We start from the raw sequence: 19,314 nt of genomic DNA, 5'->3' as shown, positions 1-19,314 counted from the left end.
CTAAGGAAAAAGTCAAATGTCTGTCCATGGGACCTACAACAACATGTGTTGAACTTTTTGGTTTAACTTTCCTTTTGCCCATAGTCAATTAACATTATACAACCTGATATCCTGCTCCACAGCTCCACGTTGCTTCTAGGGGCTCCCAAGGGGCGTGACCTGCCCGTTAGGGCACGCCCTGCGGCCGCAACCGCGGCAGCAGGCAAGTTTAAATACAAAAAGAAAGGCAAGGAGGACGGACCCAGTGACGTCAGGGGTCCGTCTTCCGAATTGCCTGATCAATGTGGCTGCGGGCGCTACTGCTACAGCTGGCAGTTCGGGGCAGCGAAACAGACCTCCGGCGTCCTCAGAATGCTAAGCAAATGGCTCCCCTCTTCTCCTTGACAAGGTACGAGATCTCATCAGTGAACCATTGGAGTTTCTTTTTTCTTTGTTGTTTATTTACCGATTTTATGTAGCGGATAGTTGCCTCATGAAGGGTCGATTTCAAGGTTGACCACATAGCTTCCACATTATCAGTTACTTCTTGAACCTGCAGCGTCTGATGGACGAAATCTCCCATGCGTGCAAAGTCAGTGCCCCGGAAATTGAGTACTCTTGTTTTTGTTTGCGATCTAGGGAAGCCTTTCCTAAGGTTGAACCATACCATGTTATGGTCACTGGTGGCTAGCGTTTCTCCCACCAAGACCTCCGAGACGCTTTCACTGTTCGTAAGTACCAGGTCCAGGATGGCCTGGGCCCTAGTGGGCTCTAGTACCATTTGTTTGAGCCGTACTCCCTTCATGGACGTTACTATCCTCCTGCTACCACAAGTTGTCGCTGAGAGTGTGTTCCAGTCTACATCAGGCATGTTGAAGTCCCCTAGCAGAACAATGTCACCCCGTAAGGTGATATTCTCAATGTCTTCAATTAATTCTGCGTCCTTGTCCTCCGATTGTCTTGGAGGCCTGTATACCACACCAAGGTACAGGCATTTTTCTCCGCCTCTGGCCAGGTTTACCCAGATGGATTCCCCAGTGTACTTGACATCCATGATCTTGGTTGTCTTGATGTTCTCTTTGATGTAAAGTGCTACCCCTCCTCCTAACTTACCCTCTCTGTCTTGGCGAAGCAGGTTGTATCTTGGTATAGTTATATCCCACCCATGAGAGTCTGTGAACCATGTTTCGGATATTGCTACCACGTCTAGGTCTGCATTAACTATTTCTGTTTCCAGTTCTAGAAATTTATTCCCTAGGCTGTGTGCGTTAACATACATAGCTCTCCACTCTTTGTGTTTACTAAACTCCTGTAGAGAGCCACCCTCTGAGTTAAAGTGTCTCCTAGCGAATCTTTAGCAGTAAGGGTACTTACCTCGGACTTAGAAGCGGAGTTTTGGTTCGCCACATCAGGATTGTTACTTACTGCTCCAGTGTATAAGTGAATACCCACCCCCGACTTACCTAGTTTAAAGCCCTTCGAAGTAGGCGGGCTACTCGGTGTCCGAAGACGTTCTTACCTCTGTTGGTCAGGTGGAGTCCGTCTGGTCCCTGGAGTCCCTGTATTGCCTCTCCGTGATTCAGGAATCCGAAGTTCATTTCCTGGCACCATCGTTGTAGCCACTCATTCGTCTTCAAGATACGTTCGTCCCTGTCCCTTCCTCTGCCCCTAATAGGAAGAATTGAAGAGAATACTACCTGTGCTCCTGTCTGCTTCAGCCTCTCCCCCAGAGCTCCGAAGTCTCTAGCTATGTCCTCCAGGGTGTTCTTGGCAGTGTCATTCATTCCGACGTAGATGAGCAGCATGGGGAAGTGATCCTGGGGTCTGAGAAGTCTATCAAGACAGGCAGTCACATCTCGTATTCTGGCTCCGGGCAGATAGCAGATCTCCCTCGACTGCATATCCGGTCTGCATAAGGGTCCCTCGGTGCCCCTCAACATGGAGTCCCCGATGGCTATTACTCTACGGGGACTCCATGTTGAGGGGCACCGAGGGACCAATATGCAGACTGGATATGCAGTCAAGGGAGATCTGCTGTCTGCCCGGAGCCATCTTGTTTCTATTTTTTATGTTTTTAGCGATGTCACAATGGGTTCATTATCCTATACCTGGCTCACATAAGGATTATGAATGGGCACAGCCACTGACCCTGAAGCCTTGCTTTGAAAAATGCTGGTATAGAAGGATTGAGGTTGAGACAGACATTAAAGAATAACAAGGGATGGTTTCCTGCGGGGACGGGAACAGTGATGAATTTTGTCACTGAGTCATTCTCTGCTTCTAATCTAAGACTTCTGTAAACTGAACCTGCTTGTTTAAAGGTAACTGTCCTGTGTTTGGGGTGTGGCCAGGGCAAGATTAATTCTTCAGTGGCCCCTGGCACCCAAGTACACTGGGCTCCCTGGCCCTGCTCTCCTACGTCCCCCTCCTGTGAGAGTCTACCCTCTTGATCTGGGTCCAGAAGATCAAGTAGCACCTTCATTATTAAGTGCAGCTGAATTTGCAGTATTCAAAAGGCCTTGGGCAGTGTTCCTACACTGGCCACAGTTGACCCAGAAGCCTTCCTTCTAACGCAAAATTGGCTGCACTGAATAATAAAGGAGGCAAAACTTGGACACCTGAGCTATCATGGAGATTGTCTAAGAGGGTTTTACATCCAGCATTTGTCCCTCTCTGTGCTAGTGGCTCATTCACAATCTGTCTAATCTGCTTGGAGGAACAGAGGAAAAAGTGACTTGCCCAGGTCCCCAGAAGCAGTGCTGGGGGAGACTCCTATCCACTTCCTGCAGCCATTCTCCCGCCCAACTACATTTGTTTATGGCTCCTCCCCCTCCTCGAAGTAATAGGAGCCGAGATGCCTTCTTGCCTGCCCGCCCTCCGCCAATCAGGGCTAGAGGGCGTTCCCTTTGCGCAACTCTCCCCGCCCGAGGGACCATTCTCACCAATCAACACTAAAAGATTGCGTCTCTCGGTACTGTGTGAAGCTCCGCCTCCCGTCTGGGACGTCATCAGCCTGTGCCTAACCCGAGACCTCGTGTTTTGCTCTTTCTTCTTTGTTCCTTTCGTTTGCGGAGATCGCCAGCTCCAAGTCTCCGTTTCTGCCCTTCTCTCCCTCCCTCCTTCCCCGCGGCCAGAAAGGAAAATGCCTGCAGGAGCTTCTGGGCAGGTAAGAGACCATCTTGTTGCCCTTTGGCCCAGGTGCTCTTGACCCCATTGCCTCGGACTTCTAGATTCTCGCCATTGTTTGTGTTTCAGATGCGGCTGAGCTTTGAGGATATCTCCGTCTCTTTCTCTCAAGAGGAGTGGGCTTATTTAGATGAAGAGCAGAAGGAGCTTTACAGGGAGGTGATGAAGGAGAATTATCAGACCCTGATCTCATTGGGTAAGGGATACTTTGACATGATTTTTAGCAGTGTCCAGACAAAGCAAATGAGGAAAATCTCATAAAACCCAAATATATAAATGCTCAAAAATAATGTTATGAACAAATAAATAAATTTATCTCCTGCTGGATTCAGAGTGATTTGAAAACCTGGCTTTTCTCAAAAAATGTAAGTCTCCCTCCAACTTAGGAATCAAGGAAACTCTTATATCTTGGCATCCCAAGTCCTCTAAATTTTCTTCACACTTCTAAATTTAAATCTAAACCTTAGGTTTGTATACCTCATCATCTCTACATTCGTAAAGCTCAACATGGTTAACAAGAGTTAGGGTAGAAAGGAACTCCAGTGGAGGGAAGAGGCAAAATGAAGAGAAAATTTAGAGGACTAGAATAACCAGAGAGGGAGGAATAGTTACATTTTTGAGAATAACCAGGTTTTCAGATGTTTACGGAAGAGTTGGAGGGAGCTCAGATTCCTAAGAGGGGAGGTAAGGTTGTTCCAGAGCTGAGTAATTCTGAAAGGGAGGGAAGAATCTAGTTTTCCTACAAATGAAACGCCTTTTAGAGAGGGACAGGAAAGTTTCAGTTTTTGGGTGGATCTGGCAGAATTGGGGTTAGAGGAGTTCCAAGAAGTTCCTTCCTATGTAAACCGCGTCGAGCTCTACGAATGTGGAGATGACGCGGTATACAAACCTAAGGATTAGATTAAATTAGATGACTAGATATATGACTGATTTCCAAATATGGGCACAATGTTCTGCAGGAAAATGCCCATCTATGGACATGTGACTCATTTATTTATTTTCCATCCAGTCTTCCCCAAGAGCTCTGGACTTAGTAGTGATATTGTAATACAGACACCAGACTTAAGTAAGACTCAAACTTAACGCGGTTGTGGCTTCATTTGATTTCACTGAGCAGTATTTTCTACACTTCTCCTGCAGCAGATTCAGGAATGATGCATGGCCACATTAAGAACAGTGTGTGGTTGTTCATGCTGTGCCTGGTATGAAGATGGCGGACCTCACACGACATCTAGTTTGGATTTTAGAGGGTGCTAGGGAGGAGCCTGCTGTCATGGAATATGTGGGTACCAGTGACAGGAACACTGGTAGGGACAGTTGGCCCTTTTGTCAGCTGGGAGTAGAGGTAAGCAGCAAGAATCTTAAAATCTACAAGTTCTGAGTTGCATACAAATCCAGGTTAAGAACAAAACGTAACTCGTTCTTAACCCGGGGACTGCCTGTATTACCACTAGAGGCCTCAGTGGCAATTTTGAGAGCTGGACTCATCAAAATGGGAGTGAATGGACATCGTTTCTAACTTTCTACCCCCTAGACCCCAAGGTCTAGTAAGTTCAGGGAATGTATCAAGGGTGGGGGCTTGATGGAGGGGGAATTTTGGGACTTCTGCGCTTCAGGGGTGGTTGTTAACACATGGTGAGTGCTTAATGGGAGTTCTTGTATTGGAGAGGATCTATTAGAGGGGGAGTGATCCAGTGGGATTGATGCTATAGGAGAGATGCGTGTACATGAGGGAGATATAGTTTTGCTCAGTGTGTGTACGTGAGAGGGGAGGGGGGTTCATGGAGCTCAGAGGGTGTGTATGGATGCGTTGATCTCCCTCAGGACCTGTCCACTGACGGGGGGGGGGGAGTAGAAATTTGGACCCAGTAAGGCATTTAAGTTTTTAAGAATGAAGGGCTAGACCAGTGTCCCGCAAATTTTCTCGAGCCGCAGCACACTAAAGGAAGTGGCTGTGGCTCGAGGCACCTGGAAGTGCGTGGATATCGCCGTGAAGACACCACGCACATGTTTGATATCATGATGTTGATGTCCAGTGTGGGTGAAGGCCCTCCAGGCGGGCCCTGAGCTGCCAGAGAGAGGGATAGGTTCTGGCGTCCACGAGAGGCACGTCCTGTGGGCAGTCAGTTGGCACCGGCGCCTCTTCTCCCCGGTGTATCGCGGCACACCTGAAATCTCAGGAGGCACACAGTTTGAGATACACTGGGTTAGATATGTATGAGATGGATTTGCACGCACTGCCTCCTTGACATGCAAATCTATCTCATGCATATTTATTGTGGAGATCCTGAAAACCTGACCTGCCTGTGGCTCTGGAGGACTGGAATTGCCGACCCCTGGGCTAGACTAAGAGTGCTTCTTTTATAATTTATGTTAAAGCGTGATACTCTTTTTCATATTCAGTATTCAACCAAATAATATTTTTTATTATTTGTATTCAGCCGAATAGTAAATTAACAAAAAAAATACAAACATTTCTGAGTGAGCTTACAAGCTTAAAATCAAATCAATAAAAATCCTCAGAATTTGGATTTGAACATCCAGAGGACCTCTAATTTTCTGTTTTCTCTTATAACCTAGTCTACTACATCTCCTGGAACTAATAGCTCAAGTGGGGTGACAGATGCAAAGTCATCTTAATCTCGGTCCATACCTAGTTCTGAATAAATCTCCATATGCCTGGTATGAAGAAGGTGTACCTCACACGTCGCCTAGATTGGATTTTAGATGGTGCTAGGAAGGAGCCTGCTGTCATGGAATATGTGGGTACCAGTAATAGAAAAATGTGGGAAGGGAGATTCTGGAAGCCAAATTTAGATTTAGAAAGGTCAAATCAGGGGCAGGCAGAGCTCCAGAGTCTCATCAATGTATGGATGAGGCAATGGTACAGAGAGAAAGGTTTTAGATTTGTTAGGAACTGGGAAACATTCTGGGGAAGGGGGAACATAGGCCGGAAAGATGGGCTTCCTAACTAGAGTGAAACCAGTCTGCTGGCATCAACATTTAAAAAGAAGATAAGGTTGCAAGCAAGAGCATTGGAATTGTTGGATGAATTTAGTATGTACTCTGGTATGTTGTTAAATAAACAAAAATCTATGGTTCTACCATTATCTCTGGAAATACCAGACAATTGGCGGGGTGATTTTCCATTGACCTGGGCTAAAGAGTATCTGACCTATTTGGGTATACGTATTTCCCCCGATCTTACACAATTATATTCTTTGAATGTGGGACCCCTTTTGTTAACTAGTAAACAGAAATGGCAGAATTGGAAGGTCTATCCACTCTCTTTAATGGGGAAGATAGCATTGTATAATATGGTCTTGATGCCCCAGTGGCTCTATGTATTTCAAATGCTCCCTGTATTATTATCTGCTAAACACGAGAAAGACATTGGTAAATATTTACGACACTTCCTGTGGCATAGGAAGAAAGCCAGGCTACCATTGTCAGCTTTGATGAGACCAAAGGACAGGGGTGGATTGGGATTGTAGTCTCAAGTTGTTGTCCCAGGCCTGCCAAATGAGACACCTCAACGATTGGTTTCGGGGCACTAGCAATTTCTCAGCAACCACCTCAGAATTGTATCTTTGTGCACCTTTTCATTTCAGCTACTTGCTCTATACTAAATGCCTGCCTTCTAAGCTCACCTCAGCAAGGGATCTTTTTCTGCTTCCTCTGCGGTGTTTGTGGAGGACCTTATGTAGGCAACTTCACATTCCCTCAACTGTGACATTGTTTTTGCCCTTACAGGGCAACATAGACTTTCTCACAGGAATTCCACCACCTTCTTCTGTATGTAGAGATACTAATACTCAGTACGTCTTCCAAGTTGTTCAGTGTAATGGTTCTTTAAAATCGATAGAAGATCTTATCTGGGACCACACTGGCTGGTTTATGCACAGTTGTCCTACTACCGTCGTTCTTTGCCTCTGGGCTGTTTAATGGACAGGCTTATGGAATCCCTGTCTGAGGCTCTGTGTTAGTCAGCATAGATAACATTGGAAAGAGCACAGGAAGTATCAAATAGAATGTCACCGAGTGGTTCGAAAAGCCAAAAGAGAGTATGAAGAGAGGCTATCCAGGGAAGCATGAAATTTCAAACCATTCTTTAGATATGTTAAAGGGAAGCAACCGGCTAGGGAGGAGGTGGGACTGCTGGACGACGGAGACAGGAAGGGAGTGGTGAAGGAGGAGAAAGAAGTGGCAGAAAGACTTAACATGTTCTTTTCATCTGTATTCACATCCAACATACCGGAACCTGAGCAATTCTTCAATAGAAATCAAGCAGAAAAATTAACATCCATGGAAGTGAGCCTTGAAGATACGCAGGCAGATAGAAAAACTAAAAACTGACAAATCCCTGGGTCCGGACGGAATCCATCCAAGGGTTCTGAAGGAATTAATGGAGAAGATAGCAGAACTACTGCAGCAAATTTGCAATCTATCCCTGAAAACAAGCATGATCCCAGAGGACTGGAAGATAGCCAACGTTACGCCCCTCTTTAAAAAGGGATCAAAAGGTGACCCGGGAAACTACAGACCGGTGAGTCTGACCTTGGTTCCGGGGAAAATGGCGGAAGCACTGATAAAAGAAAACATCGATGAACATTTTGAAGAAACAAACTTCTGATAACCAGCCAACATGGTTTCTGCAAGGGGAGATTGTGCCTAACGAACTTATTGCACTTCTTCGAAGGAATTAACAAACGGATGGACAAAGGAGACCCCATAGACATCATATATCTAGATTTCCAAAAAGCCTTTGACAAGGTGCCCCATGAATGCCTACTCTGGAAACTGAAGAACCATGGGGTGGAAGGAAACGTACATAGATGGATCAGAAATTGGTTGGCGGTTAGGAAACAGAGGGTAGGAGTGAAGAGCCACTACTCGGACTGGAGGAGGGTCACGAGTGGGGTCCCGCAGGGCTCGGTGCTCCGGCCACTGCTATTTAATATATTCATAAATGATCTAGAAACAGGGACGAAGTGCGAAATAATAAAATTTGCAGACGACACCAAACTATTTAGTGGAGCTCGGACTAAAGAGGACTCCTAAGAATTGTAAAGGGACTTGAACAAACTAGGGGAATGGGTGACAAGATGGCAGATGAAGTTCAACGTTGAGAAATGTAAAGTATTACATGTGGGAAACAGAAACCCGAGGTACAACTATACGATGGGAGGAATGTTATTAAATGAGAATACCCAAGAAAGGGACTTGGGGGTAATGGTGGACATGACTATAAAGCCGACGGCACAGTGCGCAGCGACCGCTAAGAAGGCAAACAGAATGCTAGGCATAATCAAGAAGGGTATTACAACCAGAATGAAAGAAGTTATCCTGCCATTGTATCAGGCGATGGTGCATCCACATCTGGAGTACTGCGTCCAATATTGGTCGCCGTACCTTAAGAAAGCCATGGCGTTACTCGAGAGGGTTCAGAGGAGAGCAACACGTCTGATAAAGGGGATGGAAAACCTTTCATACGCTGAGAGATTGGAGAAACTGGGTCTCTTTTCCCTGGAGAAGAGGAGACTTAGAGGGGATATGATAGAGACTTACAAGATCATGAAGGGCATAGAAAGAGTATAGAGGGACAGATTCTTCAAACTTTCGAATAATAAAAGAACAAGAGGGCATTCAGAAAAGTTGAAAGGGGACAGATTCAAAACGAATGCTAGGAAGTTCTTCTTTACCCAACGTGTGGTGGACACCTGGAATACGCTTCCAGAGAGCGTAATAGAGCGTAATAGGGCAGAGTACGGTACTGGGGTTCAAGAAAGGATTGGACAATTTCCTGCTGGAAAAGGGGATAGAGGGGTATAGATAGAGGATTACTGCACAGGTCCTGGACCTGTTGGGTCACCACATGAGCGGACTGCTGGGCACGATGGACCTCAGGTCTGACCCAGCAGAGGCATTGCTTATGTTCTTATGGTTCCATCATCGTCATCTTCAGGAGTGTTTGGGTGAATTGCAGTATGCTACTCTTGCAACCAAATGATCCTTGGATTTGCCCTGTGAGGTTACAGAACAGATGATCAAAAGAGGACTCCATAGAGCGGCACACTTGACCTCCAAGGTACTTTTGATTGAAACAAATTATAAGTTCTTACTGCGCTTGTATAGATCTTCATCTTTTCTATACAAGGCTAAGATGTGTGCATCGGATCAATGTCTTAAGTGTCATTATTCTCCGGGAACTCTTGGCCATCAGTTTTGGACTTGTATATGGGTGCAAGACTTTTGGAAACAAGTACATCAACAAATTGTGGCCATGTGGCACTATACTTTTGAGCTTGGACCAGCATTGTTATTTACTATGGAGTCCCTTCCAAGATCTTCTCCAAAAGGCTTTCGGAGCTTCTTGGAACATGCTGTTTTGCTGGGAAAGAAGGTGATATTGCACTGCCGGATTTCTTCTGATTCTCCTACGCTTGCGCATTCTGCTTCTGAAGCAGGCTTCTATAGAACGGTTATTATTGTCTTATCTGGACACGACACCTGGGCGGCCATTTTGCTCTCGTTGGGAGCCTTTTTGGCTAACTTTGACGCTTAGGGCGCACAGTCATTTGTTAAATGCGTGATTTCTTTGATTTGTGACACACTGGAATATATTAGTTGGTTTGGGACTTGGTTGGGTAAGTGGGGAGGGGAGTGACTGGGTGGGTTAGGCATTGTGAACTCGTTGGGTAGTTCTTAATGACTTATTCACTGTTATTTTGGCTTATACATGTCATTGTTCAAAAATTCAATAAAATACAATTTAAAAAAAAGAAGATGTAGCAGCTTTTATGCCAATAACTGGGGCAAAGCTGACTGTCACTCACGTGCTGAAGGCGTAAACCCAAGCAGCATACTCCTTGGGTGCGCTTCTTGGGACAAGCACCATTTTGCACACGGAATCTCAAACATCGGATTTCTATTTCGGGCAGGTATAGGAGTGATTTTTCATCTTTTATTCCTCAATTTGTATTTCTGCCCAATGACCCCCAACATGTTCTGTGATTCTGTTTTCTGGGGTTACCATCTGGCACGGTTAATTCAGAATCAGCAAGTCTCCTTAAGTAATTTAAAGGTGTCCAATAATGTTATTAACTCTGATTTGAGAATGAGGGAAGAGTCTGTAAGCCTAGCATTGTTAAAGTGCTGTACCTGAAAACTAAAACTGAATAAGTCCAGGAGCTACTTATGGATTTAGGCATTCAAATTTTAGCCCAAATGGAAACCTGGTTAAAATATGGGGAAGAAGAATACCTAGTTAGTTCAGCCCCTTCAGGCTTCTATTTGTCGGTGTCTAGAAGGTTCCAAAAAAGGGAGAGGGCTTTAGCACTGATATTTGCTAAATAATTTTGGGCGGAAGAGATTCCAATGGTTTTCACACCTATCTAAAAATTGTTATTGGCAAAAATACGAGGCTCTAGTCTAGTCCATATTGTCTATATTTTCTCATGAGGCAACAATTCCCGATGCATCATTGATATCCACTCTCCCACAATAATACAATCTCTGAAAGCCCTATTTGTCCCTTTCTTTGTTGATATAATCAGTAACTGGGAATGTCCCCAGTGGTCTAAATTGAGCAGCTGTGAGACCTCTTCTTAAGAAGCCCTCCCTGGATCCCAATTCTGTTGACAATTATAGATGTATATCCTCTCTGCCATTCCTAGCTAAAGTACTCTCCCTGTCCGTTCATATCAGCTTCTCTCCGCCCAGCATATACGGTTCCTTCCTATTATTAATCCCCAAATGCATTACTCTGCATTTCTTTGCATTGAATTTTAGTTGCCAGGCATTAGACCATTCCTCTAACTTTTGTAGATCCTTTTTCATATTCTCCACTCTCTCTTCGGTGTCTACTCTGTTACAAATCTTGGTATCATCTGCAAAAAGGCACACTTTTCCTTCTAACCCTTCAGCAATGTCACTCACAAACATATTGAACAGGATTGGCCCCAGCACCGAACCCTGAGGGACACTACTACTCACCTTTCCTTCCTTCGAGCGACTTCCATTAACCACCACCCTCTGGCGTCTGTCTGACAGCCAGTTTCTGACCAAGTTCACCACTTTGGGTCCTAACTTCAGCCCTTCAAGTTTGTTCAACAGCCTCCTATGAGGAACTGTATCAAAGGCTTTGCTGAAATCCAAGTAAATTACATCTAGCATATGTCCTCGATCCAGCTCTCTGGTCACCCAATCAAAAATTCAATCAGGTTCATTTGGCACGCTTTACCTTTTGTAAAGCCATGTTGCCTCGGATCCTGTAACCCATTAGATTCAAGGAAGTACACTATCCTTTCTTTCAGCAAAACTTCCATTATTTTACCAACAACTAAAGTGAGGCTTACCGACCTGTAGTTTCCTGCTTCATCCCTGTGACCACTTTTATGAATAGGGACCACATCCGCTCTCCCGTCTCCAGAGATTTGTTGAACAAGTCTTTAATAGGACTCGCCAGAACCTCTCTGAGCTCCCTTAGTATCCTGGGATGGATTCCATCTGGTCCCATCGCTTTGTCCACCTTCAGTTTTCAAGTTGCACATAAACACCCTCCTCCGTGAACGGCGCAGAATCTACTTCATTTTCTCGTGTAACTTTGCCAGACAATCTCGGTCCTTCTCCAGGATTTTCTTCTGTGAACACAGAACAGAAGTATTTGTTTAGAACATTTGTTTTCTCCTCATCACTCTCCACATATTGGTTCCCAGCATCTTTTAGCCTAGCAATTCCATTTTTCATCTTCCTCCTTTCACTAATATATCTGCAAAAATTTTTGTCTCCCTTTTTTACATTTTTAGCCATTTGTTCTTCTGTCTGTGCTTTCGCCAGATGTATCTTTCTCTTGGCTTCTTTCAGTTTCACCCTGTAGTCCTTTCTGATCTCCTCTTCTTGGGGTTTTTTATATTTCACAAATGCCAACTCTTTCGCCTTTTCTTGGTTATGCGGTCTAGAAGTCCAGTGTTATGTTAATTCTATCCTTTATCCCTATCAAATTGGGTTCTGTTCTAGTCATGACACTGAGACCCTACTAAATATTCAAAAAATAGCAAGAGGAATATATTAAAAATTCACAAAAATTATTCCAATTTATATCCACTACTGTAGAGGAGTGAAGCACAAGATAAGATATGTATTTCTAAATGGAGAAAAGACCTCAGTTTCTTCCAGGGAAAGGAAACAATCACCTGGAGGATCTCTATGTCTGCCGTATACAACTTAAAGCAGCATAGGAAAAAACATCCCTGGTCAAAAACTCCATTATCAAATAATATCTGAAAAACTGTTAGCATACAGTCCAGAACATCACAAATCACTTATCTTTTAGATTCATTCTCCTCCAGGTGGAAATAGAATCAAAACAGTTCAATCAAAGTCCCCACATTGACATTCTTCCAAACGTGGGAACAGATATTGTTGAGACTCCCGACAGGCCCTGTTTCGCTAAACGCGTGTCGGTATTGTCTACTGTTTCTGTGCCGTTTACATCCAATTCCCGGCTAAGATCAAATATAACATTAATGAGACAATTATCGAGTTACAGTTGCACCTACAGTTGATATAACATAAGAACATAAGCAATGCCTCTGCTGGGTCAGACCTGAGGTCCATCTTGCCCAGCAGTCCGCTCACGCAGCGGCCCAACAGGTCCAGGACCTGAGCAGTAATCCTCTATTTATACCCTTCTATTCCCTTTTCCAGCAGAAAAATGTCCAATCCTCTCTTAAATCCCAGTACTGTAATCTGCCCTATAACGTCCTCTGGAAGCGCATTCCAAGTGTCCACCACACGTTGGGTAAAGAAGAACTTCCTGGCATTTGTATTGAATCTGTCCCCTTTCAACTTTTCCGAATGGCCTCTTGTTCTTTTATTTTTTGAAAGTTTGAAGAATCTATCCCTCTCTACTCTCTCTATGCCCCTCATGATCTTATAAGTCTCTATCATATCCCCTCTAAGTCTCCTCTTCTCCAGGGAAAAGAGACCCAGTTTCTCCAATCTCTCAGCGTATGAAAGGTTTTCCATCCCTTTTATCAGACGTGTCGCTCTTCTCTGAACTCTCTCGAGTAACGCCATATCCTTCTTAAGGTATGGCGACCAAAACTGGACACAGTATTCCAGGTGTGGGCGCACCATCGCCCGATACAGCGGCAGGATAACTTCTTTCGTCCTGGCTGTAATACCCTTCTTGATTATACCTAGCATTCTATTCGCTCTCTTAGCGGCCGCTGCGCACTGTGCAGTCGGCTTCATTGACCTGCCACCATTACCCCCAAGTCCCTATCTTGGGTACTCTCATTCAATGACATCCCTCCCATCGTATAGTTGTACCTCGGGTTTCTGCTTCCCACATGCAATACTTTACATTTCTCAACGTTGAACTTCATTTGCCATTTTGTCGCCCATTCTCCTTTGCAATTCCTCACAGTCCTCTTTAGTCCGAGCTTCCCTAAATAGTTTGGTGTCATCTGCAAATTTTATTATCTCACACTTCGTCCCTGTTTCTAGATTATTTATAAATATATTAAATAACAGCGACCCGAGCACCGAGCCCTGCGGAACACCACTCGTGACCCTCCTCCAGTCAGAGTAGTGTCCCTTCAACCCTACCCTTTGTTTCCTACCTGCCAACCAGTTTCTGATCCATCTATGATCCATCTATGGATAACACTAGCTAAATAACTATTTCATGAACCTCAATGTCACCAAAACCCGCATCCTACTTCTATCTAATCACCGTTCTTCTGATATATCAAGATCCCTTAGAATCGACAATTTCCTTATTGCAATAGTTGATAAAATGCACAACTCGGAGTGATTCTTGATTCAGCCTCTCCATGAAATATGAAATCTCCAGGGTACTTACCACTCAGTAGTTCAGGCCCTTGGTTTTCTCTGCTTTGACTACTGTAACAGCCTTATAGTAGGATTAGTGAAGCGGCATCTGAGATTCCTGCAAGTTGCCCAAAATGCCACTGCATGTATCATCACCAAAACAGCGAAGCATGCCCATATAATGCCAGCTCTTATCTCGCTCCACTCCAATAGAGCAGCGAGTCTTGAATTTGAGGGAATCCAACAATAAATACTTTTGAGAAACCTAATGCAAAATTTTCTTTCCCCAGGAACGGGCTCTCCTTCCGTCACTCCTGACATTATATCCCACATTGAACGAGAGGAAGAGCCGTACGTCAGGGATGAGCCAGGATCAGAGGAAAGAGAACCTGGGACAAGCAGCTGTTCAGGCGAGTGTGGTAATAAGAGGCACTGGGGTAAAGTGTGGCATTTTAACCTAAATGGCCAAACCTGGCTCATCTTTATCTGAGCATTCATGAGATACTCAGGTCCTTAAATGAGGGCCAAATATCCATTTTGTGTGAAAATGTCTTTATTTATTGTTTATATTTTTTTTACGTTAAATTCTTCAAAGCCATCCAACAATTCCCACATTAAAGGCTGCAAACTGTGTATTCCACAAGTGATGCTATTTTTCCCTTTACCAACCAACTGACAAAACCAGCATCACCTGTGTTATTCCTTCGCTGTGACCCCTACTTCCAGTACAGAAAACTGAAAGGAGACTCATCTCTCCCATCCCCCCCATCAGTGCAGGCTGTGTGTGGACGTTTGGCTCCTAACGGCATCCAAATGTCCTCCACACTCTTGTAGATTCCTTTGTTCATCCAGATGTTCCCATTTCATTATTATGAACAGGGAAAAGAAGGGACATGAGCATCTGTGGTGGCAAAGGAACATCCAGATTCATCCCCTCTGTGAGAGATTCCTTAACCCCTATTTGTCTGTTTGTCCACACATCAGGTAGCTTCCTATGTTCTCGGTAAGAATTTATATTGTTGTTCTGTTAAGAGAGCTGATTGAGATAATTTCCTTATATGTTCTATCAAAATACATGTACTGTCTCCAATTATTTGCTTGTTACTCAGTAATTCTCTATTCTTCAGCGACTCTCCAGACTGGTACAGCTTTCTGATGGCAAGGCATATGGCTTAGAGAGCCAGTGGAGTCTGTTAAAAAAAAATAAATTCCCGGGCAGTATCGTTCTGAAGGGAAGTCTTCAATTGCTGTTAATTGGTTTTTATTGCTAACCTGCACCTTTTTCTTTAGCTTACTTGGTATTGTGCATTAAACACTTTTAACGGAAAAAGGTGCTCACTGTGCTTCAGATGCGAGGTCGATGCGGCCAGCCTGTGCTCGCGGTGTTACAGCTTCTGCAAAGGCAAATCCTTGGCGACTTTGGGTGCTGGTGTCCAGGGATCCCCTTCACAAGTGCCTTGCGAGTCGGGCTTCCCTTATTGCCCATACAGGGATTTCCCCAGCCGCCGACGGCCAGGAAAATAAGGTTTTCCTTACTGCCAATAGTGCTGGGGATTCCCTTTCAGCTGCTTTTGGCTTGCCTGATTTAGCGGCTGGGGTGGATCAGGCCTTTTTGCCGTTGCAAGCCTCGGGAGAGTTTTTTGATGGGTTTTGCGCTGGTTTGAGCAGGAAGCTCTTCCATCTTGTCTGTAGCCTCAGGTGACCTTCACCCTGTATTGGTAAAATGGACAGGTTTCTGCTGAGTCTCCTGCTTTATATCAAAATCATTCAACTGACCCGCATTGGTAACAAAATTCATGGAGAGTGATCAAAATAAAGTTTATAAAAATACTCAGAGATATGGAACTCTGTAGGGAAGGCTTGAATACCTCCCTTGAGTGAAGAGTTCACCTTCCAGTCATTGTGATTTTATAAAAACTTTGATCACTAACTCCACAGAATATTGCTTAATTCAGTCTCAAAAAAACTTTCATAATAAAGATTTTTAACGAATTTGAGAGTCACTGCTTTGGCAGTGAGTCCTATTGGGCCACCAGGGTATTTTTCCCCTGATTTCATTTTAGTCTTGTGAAAGGCATATTTTCAGGCGGCTGGGGTTCTGGTTCTGCCCTGGGGTCTCAGGTTTTTCGGTGGCAGAGGGTTCTCTGTGCTGGTTTCGACCACCCCCCCTCCCCTTAGTTTCATCTAAGTGACCAAGGTTCTTTTGGGACAATTATTTTTTGTTCGGGGAGCCCTTTTCGCTTGAGGAGGACTTGGACCTCCAGGATCCTCTCGGGGGGACAGATGCCACTGGTGGAGGTTTTTTGGAATCGCCAGCTGGCGAGGATGTGTCTGTGGTGCAGTTTTCAGCGGGAAGAGCTCCAGGAGCTTATTTTTCAAGTTTCCTCGATTTTACATTTCGAGGATGACACTAAGGAGCCCCCACACGTGGTGGACCCCCCTGCTTTTGGGGATCCGCTTAGCCTCCCACTCTTTTCCTATGGATCAGGATATCCGGGATATTATGCTTGTGCAATAGAAGGCTGCAGAGATGCCTTTTCGTTTTGCTCGGTCTATTGCCCGCCTGTATCCCATCCCGGAAGGTGATAGGGATACCTTGAAGTCACCGGTGGTTTTGGCCCTCACAAAACAGTATATGGTGTTGGTAGAGGGTGGCTTGGCTTTGCAGGACTCTGAAGAGCATAGGTTGGAGTCTCTTCTTAAGCAGAGTTTTGATGTGACTGCCTTGGTAGTCCAGGCAGCAATGTGTGGCGGTCTGGTGGCTCGGACTTGTTTTTGGTGGTCCCAGCGTGTCATTGACCGGGGAGCCTGATGACTGGTCATTGGTGGATCGCAAGTTAGCTAAGATTGAAATTGGCACTTGTTACCTCTTGAATGCCATGTATGATTTTTGCACGCTTCGGCCAAGTCCATGGATATCGGTGTAGCCGCATATCATACCCTGTGGCTCCGGGCTTGGTCAGCGGACGCAGCATCTAAGGCAGATTTACAAAATTTCCCTTTTGGTGTGTTATAAAAATTATTAAATGGATGGAATTCCACCAATAATACACATCCCTCTCTGGCTTGGAGAAATATGTATTATAAAGACCTATTAATTTGGGGAAAGTTATCTCGCTTGATTAAAATTTAGTTCATTAAATATCAAGAACTAAGACTCAGAACATTTATAAGCAAACTGAAAATTTATTTAAGCATTAATAAAGCACGTAAAGCTGTTACAAATGGGACCTTTTGAGCAAAGACAATAAGATTGCACAAGACAAATGTTGCTAAAGCAGAAGGATTAATTTATCTGGATTCAAAAACTTACTTACAATGTGAATAGTCCTTAAAATGGAGTAGAGGCCACATGGCCTAGTGAAGCAGCATGGTGATCCAGGGAGAAGAATTGTAGCTTGAATCTAGGCTGGTTTCAGAGGGAGAGTGAATGTGTTCCCTTCTGAGAAAGGATTTTGCTTCATATTTATAGGGTTGATACCTGTTCTAAAAATAGATTGCATCCTCTGTTCCTAGGTGGATGATGATTGAAGTACAATGGCTTAACATGGTGTCCCAATACTGTCCTTGCTGGATGAGGTGTGAATCTAATGTCTGAGTGCTTTAAAATAGAGGATAGGCAGATGAGGTCATCTGATTGAATGACCTTCTATTGTTAGTTCAGAGATGAATTTGGTGTGATAGGCTTCTTGTTTGATCTTGTAGTCCAGCGATGAATTTGGTGTGAAGGGCTTCTTGTTTGATCTACAACCTGTTAAAGTTCGTTTTAGCTCTGGTATCCACCCTAGCCATGTCTTTTGTCTTATCTGTACTGAACACTTTCTGAAGATGACGGCTCAGTCCTTTCTTTTGTGCTCTATTAAATGGGGCATTTAACACCCTTCTGAACAGATGGCTGTGCTGGCTCAAAGACCACATCAGAAATTCACTTTTAAATCCATCAAATTAATATACTTTAACTCCAAGCAGAATTGTATGACCATATCATTTTTACTTTTAAGCCCCTCAGAATAAATGACTGGTATTGGGGAGATGTTGTTGAGAAGGCAGTTTTTAATGGCCCGATTGGCGGAAGAGGAAGGTCTTTACTGCTTTGTGGAAGGTCATTAGTGAGTCTAGCGACCTGATCTGTGTGGGTAGTCGGTTCCATAGCTGAGGTAGGAAATGGCTGTAGGATCTTTTGTACGCCATACTCATTTGGAGGGATCTCCTTGTGGGATTGCTGAGTCTTTGTTCTGCTTTGGAGCAGAGTGGACGGTTAGGGGTGTATAGGCGTAGCTTGGATGCTATGTAGGCTGGGGGTTTTTGGTAGAATCTCTTGTGTGTCATGACCAGGGCTTTGAAGATACATTGCTTTTTGAGGGTAACCAGTGAGCTGCATTTCTTTCTTTGTAATTCCTTTGTATAATGAATTGCCATAGTCCAAATATGAAATGACTAAAGAATGAATGAGACTATATAATGATGACTGATCTAGTAATGTGGCGAGGTCATGCACGTAGGGAAAATGAACCCGATGTTCACTTACAAAATGGGGGGATCACTGCTAGGGGTGAGCAACCTTGAAAGAGACCTGGGAGTGATGGTAGACACATCATTGAAGGCGTCGGCGCAGTGCGCCACAGCCTCAAGGAAGGCAAACAAAATGTTGGGCATCATTAAGAAGGGTATCACGACCAGGACGAAGGAAGTCATCCTGCCACTGTATCGTGCAATGGTGCGCCCGCACCTGGAGTACTGTGTCCAGTACTGGTCGCCGTACCTCAAGAAGGACATGGCGGTACTTGAGAGAGTCCAGAGAAGAGCAACTAAGCTAATAAAGGGTATGGAGGACCTCTCATATACTGACAGACTGAAGAAGCTGGGGCTTTTCTCCCTGGAAAAGCGGAGACTTAGAGGAGACATGTTAGAAACCTTCAAGATCATGAAGGGCATAGAAAGAGTAGATGGGGAACCACAAGTACAAGGGGGCACTCAGAGAAATTGAAAGGGGGAAGGTTTAGAACAAATGCCAGGAAGTTCTTTTTCACCCAGAGGTTGGTGGATACATGGAACGCGCTACCGGAGGATGTGATAAGCAGGAGCACGCTACAGGGCTTCAAAGAAGGTTTGGATAAGTACCTGGAAGACCAAGGGATTGAGGGGTATAGATAGGAGTAGAGGTAGGTTATAGGGATAGGATTAGAGACAGTACAAAATTAGTCAGGGACACTATTCAGGCAATTAGGCCTGATGGGCCGCCGCAGGAGCAGACTGCTGAGCAAGATGGACCTCTGGTCTGATTCAGCGGAGGCAACTTCTTATGTTCTT

At 44.6% G+C, this 19,314-nt stretch overlaps 1 protein-coding gene across 1 annotated transcript in view; it reads left to right on the top strand.

Annotated features, from left to right (window-relative positions):
- Window positions 1-2,932: 2,932 nt before the first annotated feature.
- The window catches only part of LOC117354640 (oocyte zinc finger protein XlCOF6-like), a 31,479-nt gene continuing 15,097 nt past the window's right edge, over window positions 2,933-19,314 (top strand). The window contains exons 1-3 of the mRNA XM_033932469.1: window positions 2,933-3,145; window positions 3,235-3,361; window positions 14,295-14,414. Coding sequence (XP_033788360.1) covers window positions 3,122-3,145; window positions 3,235-3,361; window positions 14,295-14,414 — 271 coding nt within the window. The 5' untranslated portion in view covers window positions 2,933-3,121. The remainder of the gene's footprint in view (window positions 3,146-3,234; window positions 3,362-14,294; window positions 14,415-19,314) is intronic.

This window comes from Geotrypetes seraphini, chromosome 2, assembly GCF_902459505.1.
Source record: "Geotrypetes seraphini chromosome 2, aGeoSer1.1, whole genome shotgun sequence".
Classification (NCBI taxonomy): domain Eukaryota; kingdom Metazoa; phylum Chordata; class Amphibia; order Gymnophiona; family Dermophiidae; genus Geotrypetes; species Geotrypetes seraphini.
This window is presented reverse-complemented; position numbering and strand designations above follow the sequence as displayed.